Source organism: Myotis nattereri, assembly GCF_964212035.1.
Source record: "Myotis nattereri genome assembly, chromosome: 3".
Taxonomy (NCBI): Eukaryota; Metazoa; Chordata; class Mammalia; order Chiroptera; family Vespertilionidae; genus Myotis; species Myotis nattereri.
The window spans coordinates 81,607,140-81,625,181 of record NC_138077.1 but is presented as its reverse complement, the minus strand read 5'-3'; the positions used below and the strand labels follow the sequence as shown (position 1 = coordinate 81,625,181).

Here is an 18,042-nt window from a genome sequence, read left to right as displayed (position 1 = left end):
GTTCTCAGGCTGTATCAGTGACTGTGGAATTAAAACATCTTCAGCCATGCAAAGTCTTAAGAATTTACTTTCTGTACCTTTTACTAACGTAGCCACTGAGAGGAGTGCTCCTCAAAAACAAGGGAGTAAGCCAAGGGAAAAAGGGTGGGGGGTCCTGAAAGAGGAAAATAAGCACTAGGGGGCGGGGGGAATCCCCTGGATGATAGTGGAGATCCTAGAATGATAGTGAAAGATCTCTTGTGAAAATAACTGGGCAAGCAGAGGAAACTGGTCCAGATTAGAGAGTTTGGGAAGGCTGTAGTGAAATGGATGGACTCTGTACTGTGCTTCATAATAATAAGGATTTAAACAGTGTAGAGTAATGGGATTGAAGTGGTATTGGGTACATAAAAAAGCAGAGAGGCAGAGCTGGAGATAAGGAACAATTCTTAACTCCAGGGAAAACAAATGTAGTTGAAGACAGGAAAGGTAATCGAGGTATGCTACCTGTCTCAGCTGTGACCAGCACTTACAGACTCATTATATTGATGATGACGACATTACTTGGTTAGGAGGATGGGAGTATTGAAAGCATTATGTGGGTTGCAGATAGCAGCATAGAGATACTTAAGAACTGAGGCCTCATATTAAATGGAAGAAACTGGTATTTCAACAAGTAATACAAATATTATTTATTGAGAAAGAGGTAATGACCTAAAAGGGAGTTGGAAGTAGTTGCCTATGAAAGGGACGGAGATGAGGCAAGGGACTACTAATTTTTATACATCATATAGAACTAGTTAACTGGCTCAGTGCATATACAACTGTGACAAAAATAAAAACTATAGTATGATTTGTGCTTTTTTTAAAAGTATGTACATAGATTTCTACTGTGTTATAGATTTGTCTCAGGTTATGTTAAATAGATTATGTCCTGTAGAGACCGATAATGTCTTTCTGTTTTTGTTATCAGATCAGATCCAAGCTGTGAAGACATGAAAAGATAGTATTTGGAAACCTCAACAATTGTCAATTCAAGGAATATATCTTAAGGCAAACTGAATACATTAATATTTTTAAAGATGTTGGTGCATCTAAGAATACTTTATAATCTGCTTTCATTTATAGACTCTGAATAAAGTTTATAAGAATATAAGACTTAATGTATGCTAATCTGGCCATTAATTATATGAAAATAAATCCTCAGAAAGGATCCCCAGAATATCAACCTCTTGGTAAAGGTCTACACTTACTCGTAATGAGAATGTTAAAATCCATCTCAATAGCTCATCGTGAATTATGATATCTTTAATGTATTTTTAATTGTCTTAAAAAAAGCTTATAGCATGACTGCAATGGGATTGTGCTTGTGAAAAAGATCTTTAAATATTTATAAGGGACCATGGGTGATAAATGTATATTAGATTTTTACTATATGTCACCATCAATAAAACATAAAATGTAATGTACCAACTAGTGTGCTTTGTTTATGCTGAAATAATGCTGTGTTAATATGGTATTTGGTGTTTTACTGTCAAATATTTGTCAACCTGAGACCAAGTTATGCTGAAGTTATTTATCCAGTGAATAAGTATTGGATAGCTCTACACCTGTAGTAGTCTGGCACCATCCTACGCAATGGTGATAGAAGATAAATTAAACATATTCCTTATCCTCAGAGAACTTAAAATTTAATGAGGCAGAATTTTAGAATTTTTTAATATATATAATTTTTTATCTCATTGCTGAATGAAAATATTTTATCCTAAGACTAGGTCATTAAAATTGATGTGCAATTCTTCAATAATTATAACTGACTTTCTTTAAAATTCCTCCAGTTTACTATAGCACTTTGTTGAAATAGATTGTGACTGACCAAACTTTTTTTTTCTGAACAAAAACTGCTACATAAATGTTCTTTAGAATTTTAGACATATCTCAGGTATCCACAGTATGCAAATTGTATTATTCTCAAAACTTAGAGACCACTTAGAATTATGAACTCCAGAAGCTTTGATTTTAAATTAATCACTGGGAAACTGTAGAAAGCTGCGGTGTCAATTCTGGAAAATATTGCATATAAAGAAAAACTGGAATGTTTGATGTGTAACATCTTAAACATACTTAGCTGTGGAAATGATATAAAACAGAGGCAAAAGGTGAGCATTAAAGATGTGACGTAATAACCGGTAGTGGTATGTTCAGAAATTTGAATAAAATAATTTTAAAACTACAGTAAAAGTTCTGTAATATACTTTCTCACAGTCCTGAAATCCCAGTGACTTGGAATTTGTCAAGTTCAAAGTTATCCAGGATATTCTACTGGTTCCGCATTTTCAGCTAGCTTGCCAGCCTTTCATAAACTGTTTTGATGAGGATAAAAAGTGAGACTCATTAATTGAGTGGACTCACATATAAAAAGGACATTATGAAAACACTGAATGTGATTGAACAAAAAAACTAGTATTCTGTAACTATTTTAGGAGGATGCAGTACAGTAACAACACTAATAGTTACTACTCTGTGATCACTACATTTTGAGCAAAATATCTCACACATGATTTGTATCACTTAATTCTCACAATAGCCTTATGTGAGACGTTACATTATTTGTTTTATAGATGAGAAAACTGATGCCTAAAGAAGTTAAGTCATTTGGTGAAGGTCACAGAGCTAGTAAATGGTGATGCTAGGAATCAGAACCATTCTGTTTAAAGCAGATGATTCAAGAAACAAGAATATTACAGATATTAGAAATATAGGGGTGTCTGCCATAAAAATAGTTAAAAGTATTGAAAAGGTTCTCACTGTGGAAGGAGACCAGGATGGGGATGGGAGGTGGTCAGAGATAAGGGACTAGTTTTTTGGTTTTTTTCTTTTTGCTTGTTTTAAGTCTGTTAACACTTCAGATTTTAAATTGTGGGCATAAATGACTGATAAAAATAATTCTTAGTTGATAATTAATTGCTATCCCACAAACTAGCTCGTACCTATGCAAATATTTAGGCAAAAAAGAGAATATTTTTCCTTTGATTTCATGTTCTCCAAATATAAATATCAATTCTTACTCTCAACTTTTAAGTCAAGATTATGTAGAAGCAAGTTGGGCAACAATAGCCACACGATGCCATGTAAGTGTGTACTAGTGTAAGCTGAGGTTATTGGGTTTGTATTTAACATACAATTAATATTTACTGCATTCTAAAGCTCAAGCAGGTGCTTTTTCATGTTTAGGCATCACTGTAACAAATTTTACTTTATAAGCTCTCCAATTCAATATAACACCTCATAAAGTGTTCAAAACATCCTGTTATATTTTTGCATTTAAATATTTATATATGGCCCTATTCAGCTTGTGCTTTGTAAATCATGAAAGGGCTGAGTTTTATATATTTGTTTTCATTTATAGGTTGCCAGCTTAAAATTAGGAATTGTCTCCTGATTCCTCAAGTCATTTTTTTCCTTTGGAATTTTTGGCACACCACATTGTTATTTACTCTTGCAAATAGCTATGACAGATACATTCTGCATGTAATTCTCGCACATTTAAAATACTGTAGTATTTTAACTGACTTTGTACATATTTTCTGCTTTCTGATTATTCCCTCAGTTTAAAAAATAAAAGTGATATTAAAATTTCACTTAAATGGATGTTAAAATAGGTTCTTATTTCTGTGCCTGAAAAAAAAAATACTATAATGATTGGAAAATGGTTATAGTACTATTCTGTCTGGGAGAAAGCTGCCCCTCCTGCTCTCGCCCTGATGCCAGATAATTCAGTTCCTCCCCATATGTCCTCGGTGCCTTTCAAGCTGCTGTCCAAGCACTGGAGCTCAGAGTGAGTGAGTCTAAGTTTGTGCTTCGGCCCTTTAATAGGAACTTCCTGGGACTCCATGAGCCTCTGTCTCCCTCAGCCTCAATTCCCACTGGTGTTTATAGCCAAAAATTATGGGGACTCCTCTTCCTGGCACTGACACTCTGGACTTGGGGCCTGGTGTAGGGCTGGGACCTTCACTCCTCAGGAGGAATCTTCACAGCTGAGATAGCCCTCCTGATCTTTATCCACCACGTGTGGGTGGGGGACAAGACTATTTCAGGTTTCCATCCCTCCTACCGTCTCAATGTGGCTTTTTTAACTCCCTTGTTGTAGGACTTCATTCAGCTAGGTTTCAGGAGTTTCTGAATGATGGTCGTTCTGTACATTAGCTGTAATTTTAGTGCCGTTGTGGGAGGATGCAAGTACCACATTTACCTATCCTGCCATCTTGACCAGAAGTCTAAAGCAGTGGTTCTCAACCTGTGGGTCGCGACCCCTGAAAATACATCCTGCACATCAGATATTTACATTACGATTCATAACAGTAGCAAAATTACAGTTATGAAGTAGCAACGAAAATAATTTTATGGTTGGGGGTCACCACAACATGAAGAACTGTATTAAAGGGTCGCGGCATTAGGAAGGTTGAGAACCACTAACGCATTTTTTTTTAATATATTTTATTGATTTTTTACAGAGAGGAAGGGAGAGGGATAGAGAGTCAGAAACATCGATGAGAGAAACATCGATCAGCTGCCTCCTGCATGCCCCCAACTGGGCATGTGCCCACAACCAAGGTACACGCCCTTGACCAGAATCGAACCTGGGACCTTTCAGTCCACAGGCCGACGCTCTATTCACTGAGCCAAACCAGCCAGGGCCACTGAAGCATTCTTTAAAAAAAAGAAAGTAAAAAGGAGAAGCAATAGATACTATATGCAGCCCCAAAGCCTGGCATTACTTACTGTCTGGTGCTTTACATAAAAACTTTGCCAACCAATATCATAGATGATGGAACTGAGGCAAGAGAGGTTACAACTTGCCTACAGTCATAGTGCAAATAAAGAGAGAACCCCAGCTTTGAGTGTAGACAATCTGGCTGCAGAATCTGTATTAACTTCTGAAGGCTTATCAAAAAGCTATAGACTCAAATGGCTGAAAAGTCATGCTCTTTTCCCCCCAATAAGATTGACATAGTGGACTTCTAAAGTCTTTTTCCTTCCTCTTCTTTATTAATCCTCACCTGAGGCCATTTTTTTCCCCACTGATTTTTGTGGGGGTTTTTTAGAGAGTGGAAGCGAAGGGGGGAGAGAGAGGAAGAGAAACAGCTAGAAAGAAACAGCTGTGTGAGAGAGACACATCGATTGGTTGCCTCTCACACATGCCCCCACCAGGGTCTGGGATCAAGCCTACAACCAAGGTACATGCCCTTGACCAGAATTGAACCCAAGGCCCCTCAATCCGCAGGCTGATGCTCTATCCACTGAGCCAAATTGGCAAGAGCTTTCCTTCCTCTTTAAATGGGTGGCAGCAGATGGCGTAGATTCTGAAACAACAATTGTATTAATGTATTTAAGTGAATCACAGAAACATTATCCCCATGCATCTGGCTTAGACTTTAGCTTTCATGATTTTTACCAATATTTTGAGGTAAATGATAACTAGTGTTGATGGTCTTGAAATGTATATGGTAAAATATGGAAACATTTATCATTCAGGTTATTCATGTGCATTTTAAGTTAGGTGACTGACCACAAGGAACAAACTATACCTAGAGAAATACCATCCTATATAATAAAGAGGTAATATGCAAATTAACCCTCACACCCTCACAAGATGACTGCCTACGACCAGGTTGGCAGGGGAGTTAGTGAGGGACAACCAAACGACTGAACAAACTAGCTGTGGGGGGCGACCAGGCTGGCAGGGGGGTTAGTGAGGGATGACCAAACAACTGAACAGCAGGCTGCGTGGGGCAACCAGGCTGGAAGGGGGGTTAGTGAGCAATGACCAAACGACTGAACAGCAGGCTGCATGGGGCAACCAGGCTGGCAGGGAGGCCATGAGGGGCAACCAGGCCGGCAGGGGGACAGTTGGGAGCGACCAGGCTGGCGGGGGTGGGGGGGGGGCGGCAGTTGGGGGTGATTAGGCCAGCGGGCGATGGAGGGGCAGTTGGGGGCAACCAGGCTGGTGTGGGAGACAGGGGTGACCAGGCCAGTGGGGAGGGTGCTGTTGGGGGCAACCAGGCCAGTGGGGGAGGTAGGGGCAACCAGGCTGGCAGGGAGGGGGCAGTTGGGGGTGACCTAGCTGGTGGGGGCGGGGGGGCAGATAGGTGTGATCAGGCCAGCGGGGAGGAGGGAAGTTAGGGGTGACCAGGCAGGCAGGTGAGTGATTAGGAGCCAGTGGTCCAGGATTGTGAGAGGGATGTCTGACTGCTGGTTTTGACCTGGGATCGGGCCTAAACCGGCAGTCGGGCATCCCCCGAGGGGTCTCGGATTGGAGAGGGTGCAGGCTGGGCTGAGGGGGACCCCCTCCCCGATGCATGAATTTCGTGCACTGGGCCTCTAGTATATCCATAAAAGACTAGGCACAGAAATCTCAGCATATCTATCTCTCTCTCTCTCTCTCTCTCTCTCTCTCTCTCTCTCTGTCTCTTGTGTGTATGTGTGTGTGTGTGTGTGTGTCATTCTCTTGCAAAAGTTCATAAGTCCTTTCAAATATTTCGTGAAATGCCACATTGTCGTAGTAAAATGCTAGTAAAATGGGTTTATGTTTACTCCAATTGAATGAAGTCACTAATGTTGGAGTCAAAGCCAAGTTTACATTCAGGCTCTGTTTACTTAGGCTCAGTGCAGTGTAACAGTGTCAGGATGCACCATCCTGAGGTCATAAGAAGCTCACACTTCACTCACTTCAATGATTACAAACTTTTCTCCCTGGGCTTTCTTGGGCAGATTTATAGACATATCTTACAAGCATACCTATTACTCTTACTATGTTCAGAGTTTGCTGTTTCATTTTTAGTTGTCTGTAACTTTTTTTTTAGAGTATGTTTATTAAAGCTGGGGACAGTGAGACAAAGAAGGGCTTTAGGGTAGAACAAGCAATGGCAAAGAGCCTAGGCCTGGCTGCTTTGGCTCTTCAGAAACATTATGGGAAAGAAGTGAGCCAAGGTGGGGCTGTGGTCAGCTCTCTGGAAATTCAGAGAAAAGGGGGCCTTGGGAACAGGTTCAGGGAGGTGACCCCTTGAGGAGCTTCTGCTGCCAATTGCTCTCCAGGTTGCCAGTCTCATGGGGTTCTTTAGAGTTTAGGAGATGGATGCCTGTGGGGAAGAAGAAAGGGAAGGGAAAGGTGCTGGAGTGCTCCAGGGAGGGAGAGCGAGCCTATAACTCTTAAGTGTGATACATCAGTCTTCATCAGCTCTTGCCATTCCTTAGAACTTTAGTCTGCATTTTTGAGATCCTGGATTATTAGTATCTTAAATACTGTCCACTAATTCAGAGAGTTAAATTTATTGTTTCACAAAATACCATTAAAATTGTTCTTGTTTGTATTGTGAAACCACATACTGTGAATAATTTCATTTAGCAGGACAAGATTTTTAAAGAACAAGTAACAGCGAAAAAACCAAGATGGCAGCATTGGTAAACACCAGAAATTTCTGCCTCGCACAACCACTTCAAAAATACAACTAAAAGACAAAACGGACATCATCCAGAAACACAGGAAGGCTGGCTGAGTGGAAATTCTACAACTAGAAGGAAAGAGAAAAGCACTGAGACTCAGAGGAGGTGCGGAAGTAAAGTGCAGAGGTATGGAGACGCACGCAGAATGGGCTGGCAAATGAGGACGCAGCACATGTGGAGCAGGCTGGCAGCTGAGGAAGCGGCGCACGTGGACAGGGCTGGCAGCTGAGGACGCGGTTGTCTTTATCAATCGGGAGGGAGTCTCAAGCTCCTGACTGCTCTGAACTCCAGTTCCGGGCGAGTCTCTGGGGACCCAGACTCATATGGGGAGAAACTGGACTGTCTGGAATCGGTCGGAACTCAAAGGAGGCTTTCTCTCAGAGGTGCTTGCAGCGATTACCGGGACACTGAGACCTGGGGCCTCTTAGGGTAGGACTGAGGAGCAGCCACAGCTGCTTGCTCGGCCCTGTTGATCCCCTGAGACCCCACCCACCCAAGCTGTGCGCAGAGCCTTTTGCATATGAAAGGCCTGGCCCTTTGCAACTTGAAAATTACCTAACAAACTGCAGCTGAATCAGAGAGACCCAGGACTTCCAAAAGAAGGTCCAAGACCCCACAGCAGTTTGCATTGCTTCACAGCTGGGCCTCATCTGGGCACCTCCAAACCCCAAACAAAGAAGAGGAATCTCTCCATAGCTCCTGCTGGGTAGCCTCAGGCAGAGGCTAAATTAGCACCTCCTTAGAGAACCAAGAGCCAATGTACGCAGTGGTCAGAGTGGGATCATCCAGATTACAACTCTTAAGATCCATAAGGGACACACTCAGGGGGCAGACTCAGTGAGCACCAAAGCCCCACTGAAGCAAGTCTTGCCCCAGAAGGGTGTCTCCAGCACAGAAGTTCTCCCACTGCAGACACAGCTGATTCTCACAGCCAATTGGCCTGGAGGTCAATTCCTCCCAGTGATACCTACAACAATCTAGATTTAACTACAACAAGAATGTGCACAAAGGCCACAAACGGGTGCACCAAGAGTGTCCACCTCAGGTAATTGGGGAGGCTGAGCCACTGGACCCTATAGGACACCTAACACAGAAAGCCACTCTATCAACACAGGGAAGCATAAAAAATGCAGAGACAAATGACAGAAATGGAGGAAAGCAAACGACTGGATATAGAGTTCAAAACCACACTTTAAAGGTTTTTCAAGAATTGTCTAGAAACCGCCGATAAATTTAGTGAGACCCTCAAGAAATCTAGTGAGACCGCTGATAAATTTAGTGAGACCCTCAAGAAATCTAGTGAGAACCTCGAGGTTATGAAAAAGGACCAACTAGAAATTAAGCATACACTGACTGAAATAAAGGATATTATGCAGAGTTCCAACAGCAGACTAGAAGATCGCAAGAATCAAGTCAAAGATTTGAAATACGAAGAAGCAAAAATCACCCAACTGGAAAAACAAAAAGAAAAAAGAATCCAAAAATATGAAGATAGTGTAAGGAGCCTCTGGGACAACTTCAAGCGCACCAACATCCGAAGAAGAGAGAGAGCAAGATATTGAAAACATATTTGAAGAAATAATGACAGAAAACTTCCCCTACCTGGTGAAAAAAATAGACTTACAAGTCCAGGAAGCACAGAGAACCCCAAACAAAAGGAATCCAAAGAGGACCACACCAAGACACATCATAATTAAAATGCCAAGAGCAAAAGACAAAGAGAAAATCTTAAAAGCAGCAAGAGAAAGACAGTCAGTTACCTACAAGGGAGTACCTATATGATTGTCAGCTGATTTCTCAACAGAAACTATGCAGGCCAGAAGGGAGTGGCAAGAAATATTCAAAGTGATGAATAGTAAGAACCTATAACCTAGATTATTTTACCCAGCAAAGCTATCATTCAGAATTGAAGGTCAGATAAAGAGCTTCACAGATATGAAAAAACTAAAGGAGTTCATCACCACCAAACCAGTATTATATGAAATGCTGAAAGGTATCCTTTAAGAAGAGGAAGAAGAAGAAAAAGGTAAAGATACAAATTATGAACAACAAATACACATCTATCAACAAGTGAATCTAAAAATCAAGTGAATAAATAATCTGATGAACAGAATAAACCGGTGAATATAATAGAATCAGGGGCATAGAAATGGAGTGGACTGACTATTCTCCGGGCGGGGTGGGGGGAAGGGGGGTGGGGCGTGTGGGAAGAGACTGGACAAAAATTGTACACCTATGGATGAGAACAGTGGGTGGCAGGGTAAGGGAAGAGGGTAGGGTGGGAACCGGGTGGAGGGGAGCTATGGGGGGAAAAAAGAGGAACAACTGTAATAATCTGAACAATAAAGATTGAATTAAGAAAAAAAAAAAAAGAACAAGTAACAAATATTTCCAAGATCCTTATATCAGCATATATTTTGTGAATGTTAGAAGTTGTTTTTTCTGCCCTGACCAGGTGGCTCAGTTGGTTGGAGTGTTGTCCCATACACCAAAAGGTTATAAGTTCAATTTCTGGCCAGGGCCATACCTAGGTTATAAGTATGATGCCCAGTTGGGGTACGTACAGGAGGCAACTGGTTAGTGTTTCTCTCTCTCTCTCTCTCTCTCTCTCTCTCTCTCTCTCTCTCTCTCCCTCTCTCCTGCTCTTTCTTTCTCTTTCTCTCAAAAAATCAATAAAAACATATCCTCAGGAGAGGATTTTTTAAAAAGTTGTCTTTTCTAATATTTTAATATGAAAGATCTATCACAGGACTAGTTTTTAAATGCTAATGATTAAAACGAGGTGTTGGTGCCCTAACCAGTTTTCTCAGTGGTTAGAGCATTGGCCTGCAGACCAAAGGGTCCCAGGTTCAATCCCAGTCATGTACCTTGGTTGCAGGCTCCTCCCTGGCCCAGGCCCTAGTCGGGCTCATGCAGGAGGCAACCAATCGATGTGTTTCTCTTACATCAATGTTTCTCTCTGTCTTTCCCTCTCTCTTCCACTCTCCCTAAAAATCAATGGAAAAATATCCTTGGGTGAGTATTAACAAAACACACACACACACACACACACACACACACACACACACACACACAAACATTCACACACACATATTCACACACACACACACACACACACAAGGTGTTAGCTTTAGAGGCAAGAGGCAGTATTTTTCTGCTATTTAGATCTCTGGATATAGCAAGTAAAATATTCAGTATTCGTCTCAGATCTTGTCTTTGTGGGAAATGGGAAGAAACTTAAGGAATAGTTCTTTGTAAAAAGAGATCAGGACAAGCCTGGGGCTTCAACTCCGTGCTAAGTAGACAGCTTCTTAATCTTTCTATGAATAGGGCTTGTCCTACAGTGGAATAGCATTCAGGCAGCAACTGTGTTTAAGAAGCTTGCAATTATAGTTCCTTTTAATATAACATCAGAATTACCAGCACCATAGAGAAGACCTTATTTAGCTTTAAAGGTTATATAGTACTCTGTCTTTAACTTAATTATATCCTTAGTTTCATTAGATTCATTTAAGTATGTATTTATGTATTCCACCTCTCAGAAGCACTGAGAAAGAGTATCTACATCCTAAGGTCACTTCATAACAAAATGAAAACCCATAATACTAAGGGTATCTTACTCAGAGAAAACCTTGAAATTATTCAGTTATCTTATTTTTTATTTTTTTTTCTTTAGTCCTACTTCAAATTGTTCTTCAAAAGGCCTAAATTAATATCAGTATATATGCATCTACTAAGATAGTCCACTAATCAGCTGCAATCAGAAAAGAATAATTTAATTGTGTAACTACCAGTGTAAACTCTTTAATTACAAAGAAGGAACCTAAATCTTTATCTTCTATTACTTACAGAGAATAGTATCGAGTGGGAGGGGTTAGGGCAGTGGTGCCCTGGATAAAGCTCTGTCTGATCTAGGCTAACTTTCAGAAAAGTCGGTATTTAAGACAGCTTTCAACTCTGCGTAGCCACCGAAGAGCAGATCTCTCTCTACTAGTACATGTGCTTAACCCAGTAACCCTAGGGCACAGCCTGGAAGCAGAGCGTGAACACATTAGGGATTGACATGGCTCTGCATGATAATGTGAAGCTCTTCTCAGACTAGATTATTTTTAGAAAAATGTCTTTTTCTCAAAACTTTTCTAGGCTTTGACTGTTTATTTTAAAAGAGGTGTGCATGAGCTTGGTGTGCAAGGGCAACAACTGTTTTGACTATTTCAATATTTATTATAATTCTTTATTGAGGAAGCTGATGCATTTCATCTTCCTTTCTTGACTAGTGACCTCAGCTACTCTTGTCTTAAATATTCACTCACCATCTAAGATCCTGTTCTGCTGATTTCTATCTGAAGTGTTTTCTAAACACGTCTATTATTAGTTCCTAGGGTTTCCTGTGAAAAGTCCTAACTTATTCTATTAAATTGAACCACGTGTCATTGCCATTTTTGTAGGCCCAAAGTGGCTGATGATAGCACTTTTATATAGTTAAAATCACCTAAAAACATCTCAATGGCTTAATTCTCCAGGACCAAGGAATTTCATTGGTAATACAGGCAGCCAGAACCTAGCCTTGCCCGGAAGAAACCTCTGGTGAACAATATGACTACAATACTTTGTCATTTCATGCCTCAAACCTAGCTTCTAATCTAAGAGATTTCTTAGCTCTTCCAAGTATTGCTTTAGACATGTTTTATGGGCCATTTCAGATTATCACAGGCTCAGCATCTCTTTCAGCTGCCACTCCTTGTGGGCACCAGACAGTTACTTGTAGGTGTAACTTGATTGTGCCTCATATCTCTCATTTCCTGTTTTAGAGCTTTCCTATTGTTGCTCCCTTGTCCCCGCAAGTATCATTCATACATAAGCCCATCAGGGGAACCACTGACCAGTGGGAGACAGGAGCCAGTGAATAAATTCTTCCTGCTTTCTGTTTCCCATCAATCATAGATGGTCTTGAGACCCACTATATATAACTTCTGGGGTGGTTCCTCTGAATCTAACACAGCCATGGGCAAACTACGGCCCGCGGGCCGGATCCGGCCCATTTGAAATGAATAAAACTAAAAAAAAAAAAAAAGACCGTACCCTTTTATGTAATGATGTTTACTTTGAATTTATATTAGTTCACACAAACACTCCATCCATGCTTTTGTTCCGGCCCTCCAGTCCAGTTTAAGAACCCATTGTGGCCCTCGAGTCAAAAAGTTTGCCCACCCCTGAATTCTAACAATTAGTCATACTTAGCAGCAACCAGCTCCGTAACACATCCTCATATTACCTCTCTCCTGACCTGCATGCATCATTCTCCTTTTCCATAACCTTACTCCCTACTACACTAATAGCACAGAACCCTTCTGCCCTAGCAGTGCTTTCTGAGGAACACAGGTAATGTCCCAACACTAGTTCTCAAACTTTGATCAGGGTCACTAATGATAAATACATACGCTTAAGTTTGAGAAGCATTCTCCTAGAGCTTCTTTTTTCTCTTTTAAAATAGATTTTATATTTAGCACAGTTTTATGTTCACAGCAAAACTAAGAAGATACAAAGATTCTGCACAGATTGCTAACCCCAGACACGCACCGCCTTCCCTACTACCTGCACCCTGGTGTCCTGGAATGTTGAAGCACATAAACATAACCCAGTTGATCAAAAGCCACCTTAGAATTTATGGTTCTGGGTAACATGGAATCAGCACACTCCACCCTATCTCCCCCACTGAATGCATCTACAAACCCTATGCAGACCAGCTATTTGAATGCATGGACCAGCTACTTGAGGGATGTGAGAGGTAAAAAGTAGCAGGCACATTGAAAAAGCCCAGGAATTTAACATGCCACCAGGTCACCAGTGAGTTTGACCATTTTTGTCCTTTGGTATCCCCTCTAGCTGGGCTTAAGGCTGCTTAAAACCCACAATTGGTCGTCTGTGCAGACAGAGCTCCAGGAGAAATTCTCTACTTCCAGCTCAGAGTGAGCAAGGAGTCTCCTGGTAAGGAAATACTCCATTTTTCTTTTCTATATTTTGTTGTGCACCAGCCCCCAAACAATCTGAGGGTGTCAACAGCAGCAACAGCAGCAGCAATGGGGAACCCACGGACAGCTCAAATTCTGAGTAAGGGGAACCATACTCTGATCAGAGGAGCTGTGGTCCCAAGGGAATGTGGTAAATCCTCATTACTTGTGTTCTCTCTGTCTTCCCACTGCTTGGCCCAGATAGGACACATTCACCGGAAGTGTGTGGCAGAGTGGGGTACGTTAAGCCCCAGCTTTTTAGATGGAAGATCGAAAAAGGGGAACCCAGAGAACTGGAAAGATTGAAGGAGGGAAGAGATCAGCAAAGCAAGCCCATGAAGTTGTTTATGGATTCTTAGCCTTACCCTCAGTGTGGGTCTGAGTCTAAATAGCCTACAGACTTTGAGAATGAATTAGTTTAGAATATGACCCAAATCCAAAACTGGCCACTGGGTGGCACATACATGGCCTAGATCTGAATAAAACTGAAAAGGTCTTTTTTAAACAGATTACATTGAAACTACAGCTCCAACAAGGCTGGTTAGAACTTTTGGCCTGAATCCAGGTTGAATGACTGCTAAAACAAAATTCTCAACAATCTCCATTTTATTTAAATAAGACACGGGCTCCCACAAATTAAAACTCAAATGCTCAGTATACAGTCCAAAATTACTAAATATACAAAAAAAAACACAAAGCAAAACAAACAACAACAAAAAAAAACAGGAAAAACACACAGGAAATGAAAAGACAGCCGAGATCAATGCCAACATGACACCAATATTGGCATTAGCTAACAAAGACTTTAGAACAGCTATTATAAAAGTGCTCAAAGTAAAGGTGAACATACTTGAAATAAATGGGGAGATAGTCTCAGAATAGAACTAGAAGATATAATAAAGAAATAAGTGAAAATTTTAAAACAAAAATACAATAATGAATAAAAACTCACTGCATGGGTTCAATCACAGAATGAACAGGGGCCTGTGGGACAATATAAAAAAAGTTTGGGTTCTCGTTATTGGTGTCCAAAAAGCATAGAAAAGAGTACAGAGTATTAAGAATATTTGAAGTACTAATAGCTGAAAACTTACCAAATTTAGTGAAGGGCAAAGCCTACAGATTTCAGACGCTCAGATTGAAAGCAGCCAGAGAAAATGACACATTACATATAGGGAAACAACCATTCAAATGACTGCTGATTTCTCATTAGAAACCATTATGTTTATAAGGAAGTGGCACACCATTCTTAAAGTACTTAAAAAAAAAAAACCTGTCAATCCAGAATAATATATTCAGCAAAATATCCTTCAATAATGAAGGTGAGATAAAAACACTGTCAGAGTAAGAAAAGCAAGAACACTTATTGCATCAAACCTGCGCTAAACAAAGTTCTTCAAATAGACGGAAAATGATACCAGAAGGAAACAAAGGACATCTTGTGTTCTTTAAAATTTGTTCAACAGTTGAAAACATTGTGTTATGGGAGTTTCAATGTATGTAGGTGTAATATATAAGACAACTACAAAATAAAGGGAAATAATAAAGGATCAAATATGGTGCTATCATAACTCTTGAATGGGAACTATAATTTCTAAGTAGACTGGGAAAGTATGTTTATTATAATATCTAAAGAAGCCATACTAAAGAAAACTACAAAGAACTATAGTAAAAAAAAAACAACTAAGGTTAAAATGGAATACTGAAATACATTCAAATGATCCAAAAGAAGGCACAAAAGGGGAAGCAGAGTAACAAAAAAAATTAAGGGAAAAACCAGGAAACATATAATAAAATGGTAAACCTAAATTTAGCATATCAATAATACATTAAATGTAAATGGTCTAAACATACCAATTAAAACAAACAAATTAAATAAATAAAAGCATTACCAAACTATATACTCTCCACAATAACTCACTTCAAATATAATGATATAGGTAAGGAAAAAGGTGGGAAAAGATTTACTATGCAAACACTAATCAAAGAAAGCTGGAGTGGCTCTATTAATATCAGACCAACTAGAGCAGGGGTCCTCAAACTACGGCCCACGGGCCACATGCGGCCCGCCGAAAACATTTATCTGGCCCGCCGGGTGTTTTTGCCGCAGCTGCCTGTCCTGCGTAGCAGCCGACTCATCCCGGGCCCGCAGTGCGCATGTGTGGAATGTCTGAGGGACAGTGAACTGGCCCCCTGTTTAAAAAGTTTGAGGACCTCTGAACTAGAGCAAAGAAATGTACTAGGAATAAAGATGGGCATTACATAATGATAAAAAGGTGAAACCACTAAGAAGACACAATTTTAAATGTGCATTTACCTAAAAACATCTTCAAAATACATGAAGAAAAATTGACAGGGCTGAAAGAAATAGATCCATTATTATAACTGGATACTTTAATACTACTCTCCCAGTAGACAGATGATTGTCAAGGAATAAAATAACTGAAAATATCATCAACCTGCTAGTCTAAATGACAATATATAACGCTCAACCCAACAGCAACAGAATAGTACTTTTTTTTTAAGTGTATGTGGAATATTCACCAAGACAGACCAGAAAACAAACCTTAATCGATTTAAAAGATTTGAAATCATACAAAGTATATTTTCTGATCATGAAGGAATTAGACTAAAAATCACTAACATTTAAAAATCTCCAAACACTTAGAATTAAACAAAACACTTCTAAATAATTTATAGATCAAAGACAATGATTCCAGGGAAATTAGAAAATATTTATAACTAAATGAAAATGCACCAAATCAAAATTTGTGGGATGCAGCTAAGAGCACTCAAAGAGAAATATATACATTAAATAAGAAGGGTAAAAAAATTTTCAAAATAATCTACATTTCTATGTTAAGAAAATAGAAAAAGAGAAGCAAATTAAATCTAAAGCAAGCAAATGGAGAGAAGCCATAAAGATTTTAGCAGAAACCAATGAAATTGAAAACACAATAAAGAAAATTAATGAAACCATAGCTGGTTCTTTGAAAAAACCAAAATGAAAAACTACCATAGCTTTGAAAGGAATTCTAGGCCTTGGGTGGGCCTTGCTTTGATTCACACGTTCTGTTGTCCTCTAATCCTGATTTACTTATTAGGTGATTCTCCCTGCAAGAAATAGAAGGCACTCTTATAACATAAACCAGCCTTTTATTTTTAAAAAGATAAAAAACTAAGAAAAAGACTCACTGGCAGGTTTGCACTACTATAAGACATATTCTAGCCCTAACCTGTTTGGCTCAGTGGATAGAGCTTTGGCCTGTGGACTGAAAGGTCCCAGGTTCGATTCCAGCCAAGGGCATGTACCCTGGTTGCAGGCACATCCCCAGTAGGAGGTGTGCAGAAGGCAGCTGATCGATGTTTCTAACTCTCTATCCCTTCCTCTCTGAAAAATCAATAAAGTATACTCTTTTTTTAAAAAAGAAATATTCTAGAAGTATGAGCAGACTGTTGAACCTCAGAGCGAAGTCAAGGGAGCGTGGATGGGAAGAGATCAACCAAAGAACTTGTATGCATATATGCATAACCTATGGACACAGACAATGGGATGGTGAGGGCCTGGGGGGATGGGGGGAGGGACAGGAGTGGGCTGGAAGAGGTTAATGGGGGGAAAGGAGGACCTATATAATACTTTAAAAAATAAAGATTAAATATAATAATAAAAAATATTCCTCAGGCTGAGGGGAAATGATATCAGAGGAAAACTAATTCTTAGGAAGTAATAAAAACCAGTGAAATGGTAAATATAAAAGACATTTTTTTCTTTAATGTCTTTAAAGTACAAGTGAATGTTTAAAGCAAAAAGTATAGCATATTCTCATGGGTTTTATAATCTACATGTGTAACATAAATGACACTATGGCTCTGCAATATAACTGACAAGGGAATCATAAAGGACCTAAACAGTTATAAAATGTCTATGTTTTACATGAACTGATACAATATTATTTCTAGGAGACTGTAAATTAAGGATGTATATTGGCATCCTTAGAACGACTGTTTTAAAAATGTAAAGAGGTATGTTTTAAAAAGCCAAAAAATTAAATTTAAATTCATTAAGTAACCCAAGTAAATATCACCCATTATGGGACAAATTAAAATCATGTACCACCAGCCACGAGAATATCATAACATGAACTGTAATCATTTTGCCAAGAATGCGTAGCCTGAATCTAACCACAAGAAAACACCAGACATCTACAAATGGAGGGATGTTTCTGCTTCAACCCCCCAAAACTATGGCCTGAAATATTCAAAAGTGTAACCGTCATGAAAGTCAAGAAAAGACTGAGAAACTTGTCCAGAATGGAGACTAAAGAGGCATGACAACTCAGTGGGACACGTGATTCTGCTCTGACGGACATTAATGAGGCAGTTGGCAAAACCAAAATGGGGTCTGAGGATAAGATGGTTGGGTATAGCAATATTAATTTCTTATTTTGAGGGTTGTATTGTGGTCATTTAGGATTTTAGGAGATTGCTCATGTTTGTCAGAGTTACACATCAAAGTATTAGGGGTAATGGAACATGATTTTGACAACAT

At 39.6% G+C, this 18,042-nt stretch overlaps 1 protein-coding gene across 2 annotated transcripts in view; it reads left to right on the top strand.

Annotated features, from left to right (window-relative positions):
* ARL6 (ARF like GTPase 6) overlaps positions 1–2,212 on the top strand; it is a 51,131-nt gene extending 48,919 nt beyond the window's left edge. The window contains exon 8 of one of the 2 annotated variants that reach the window (XM_081086749.1): positions 953–2,212. In XM_081086749.1, coding sequence (XP_080942875.1) covers positions 953–970 — 18 coding nt within the window. In that variant the 3' untranslated portion in view covers positions 971–2,212. The remainder of the gene's footprint in view (positions 1–952) is intronic. The other variant, XM_081086750.1, reaches the window with a different exon arrangement.
* The last annotated feature ends 15,830 nt before the right edge of the window (positions 2,213–18,042 follow it).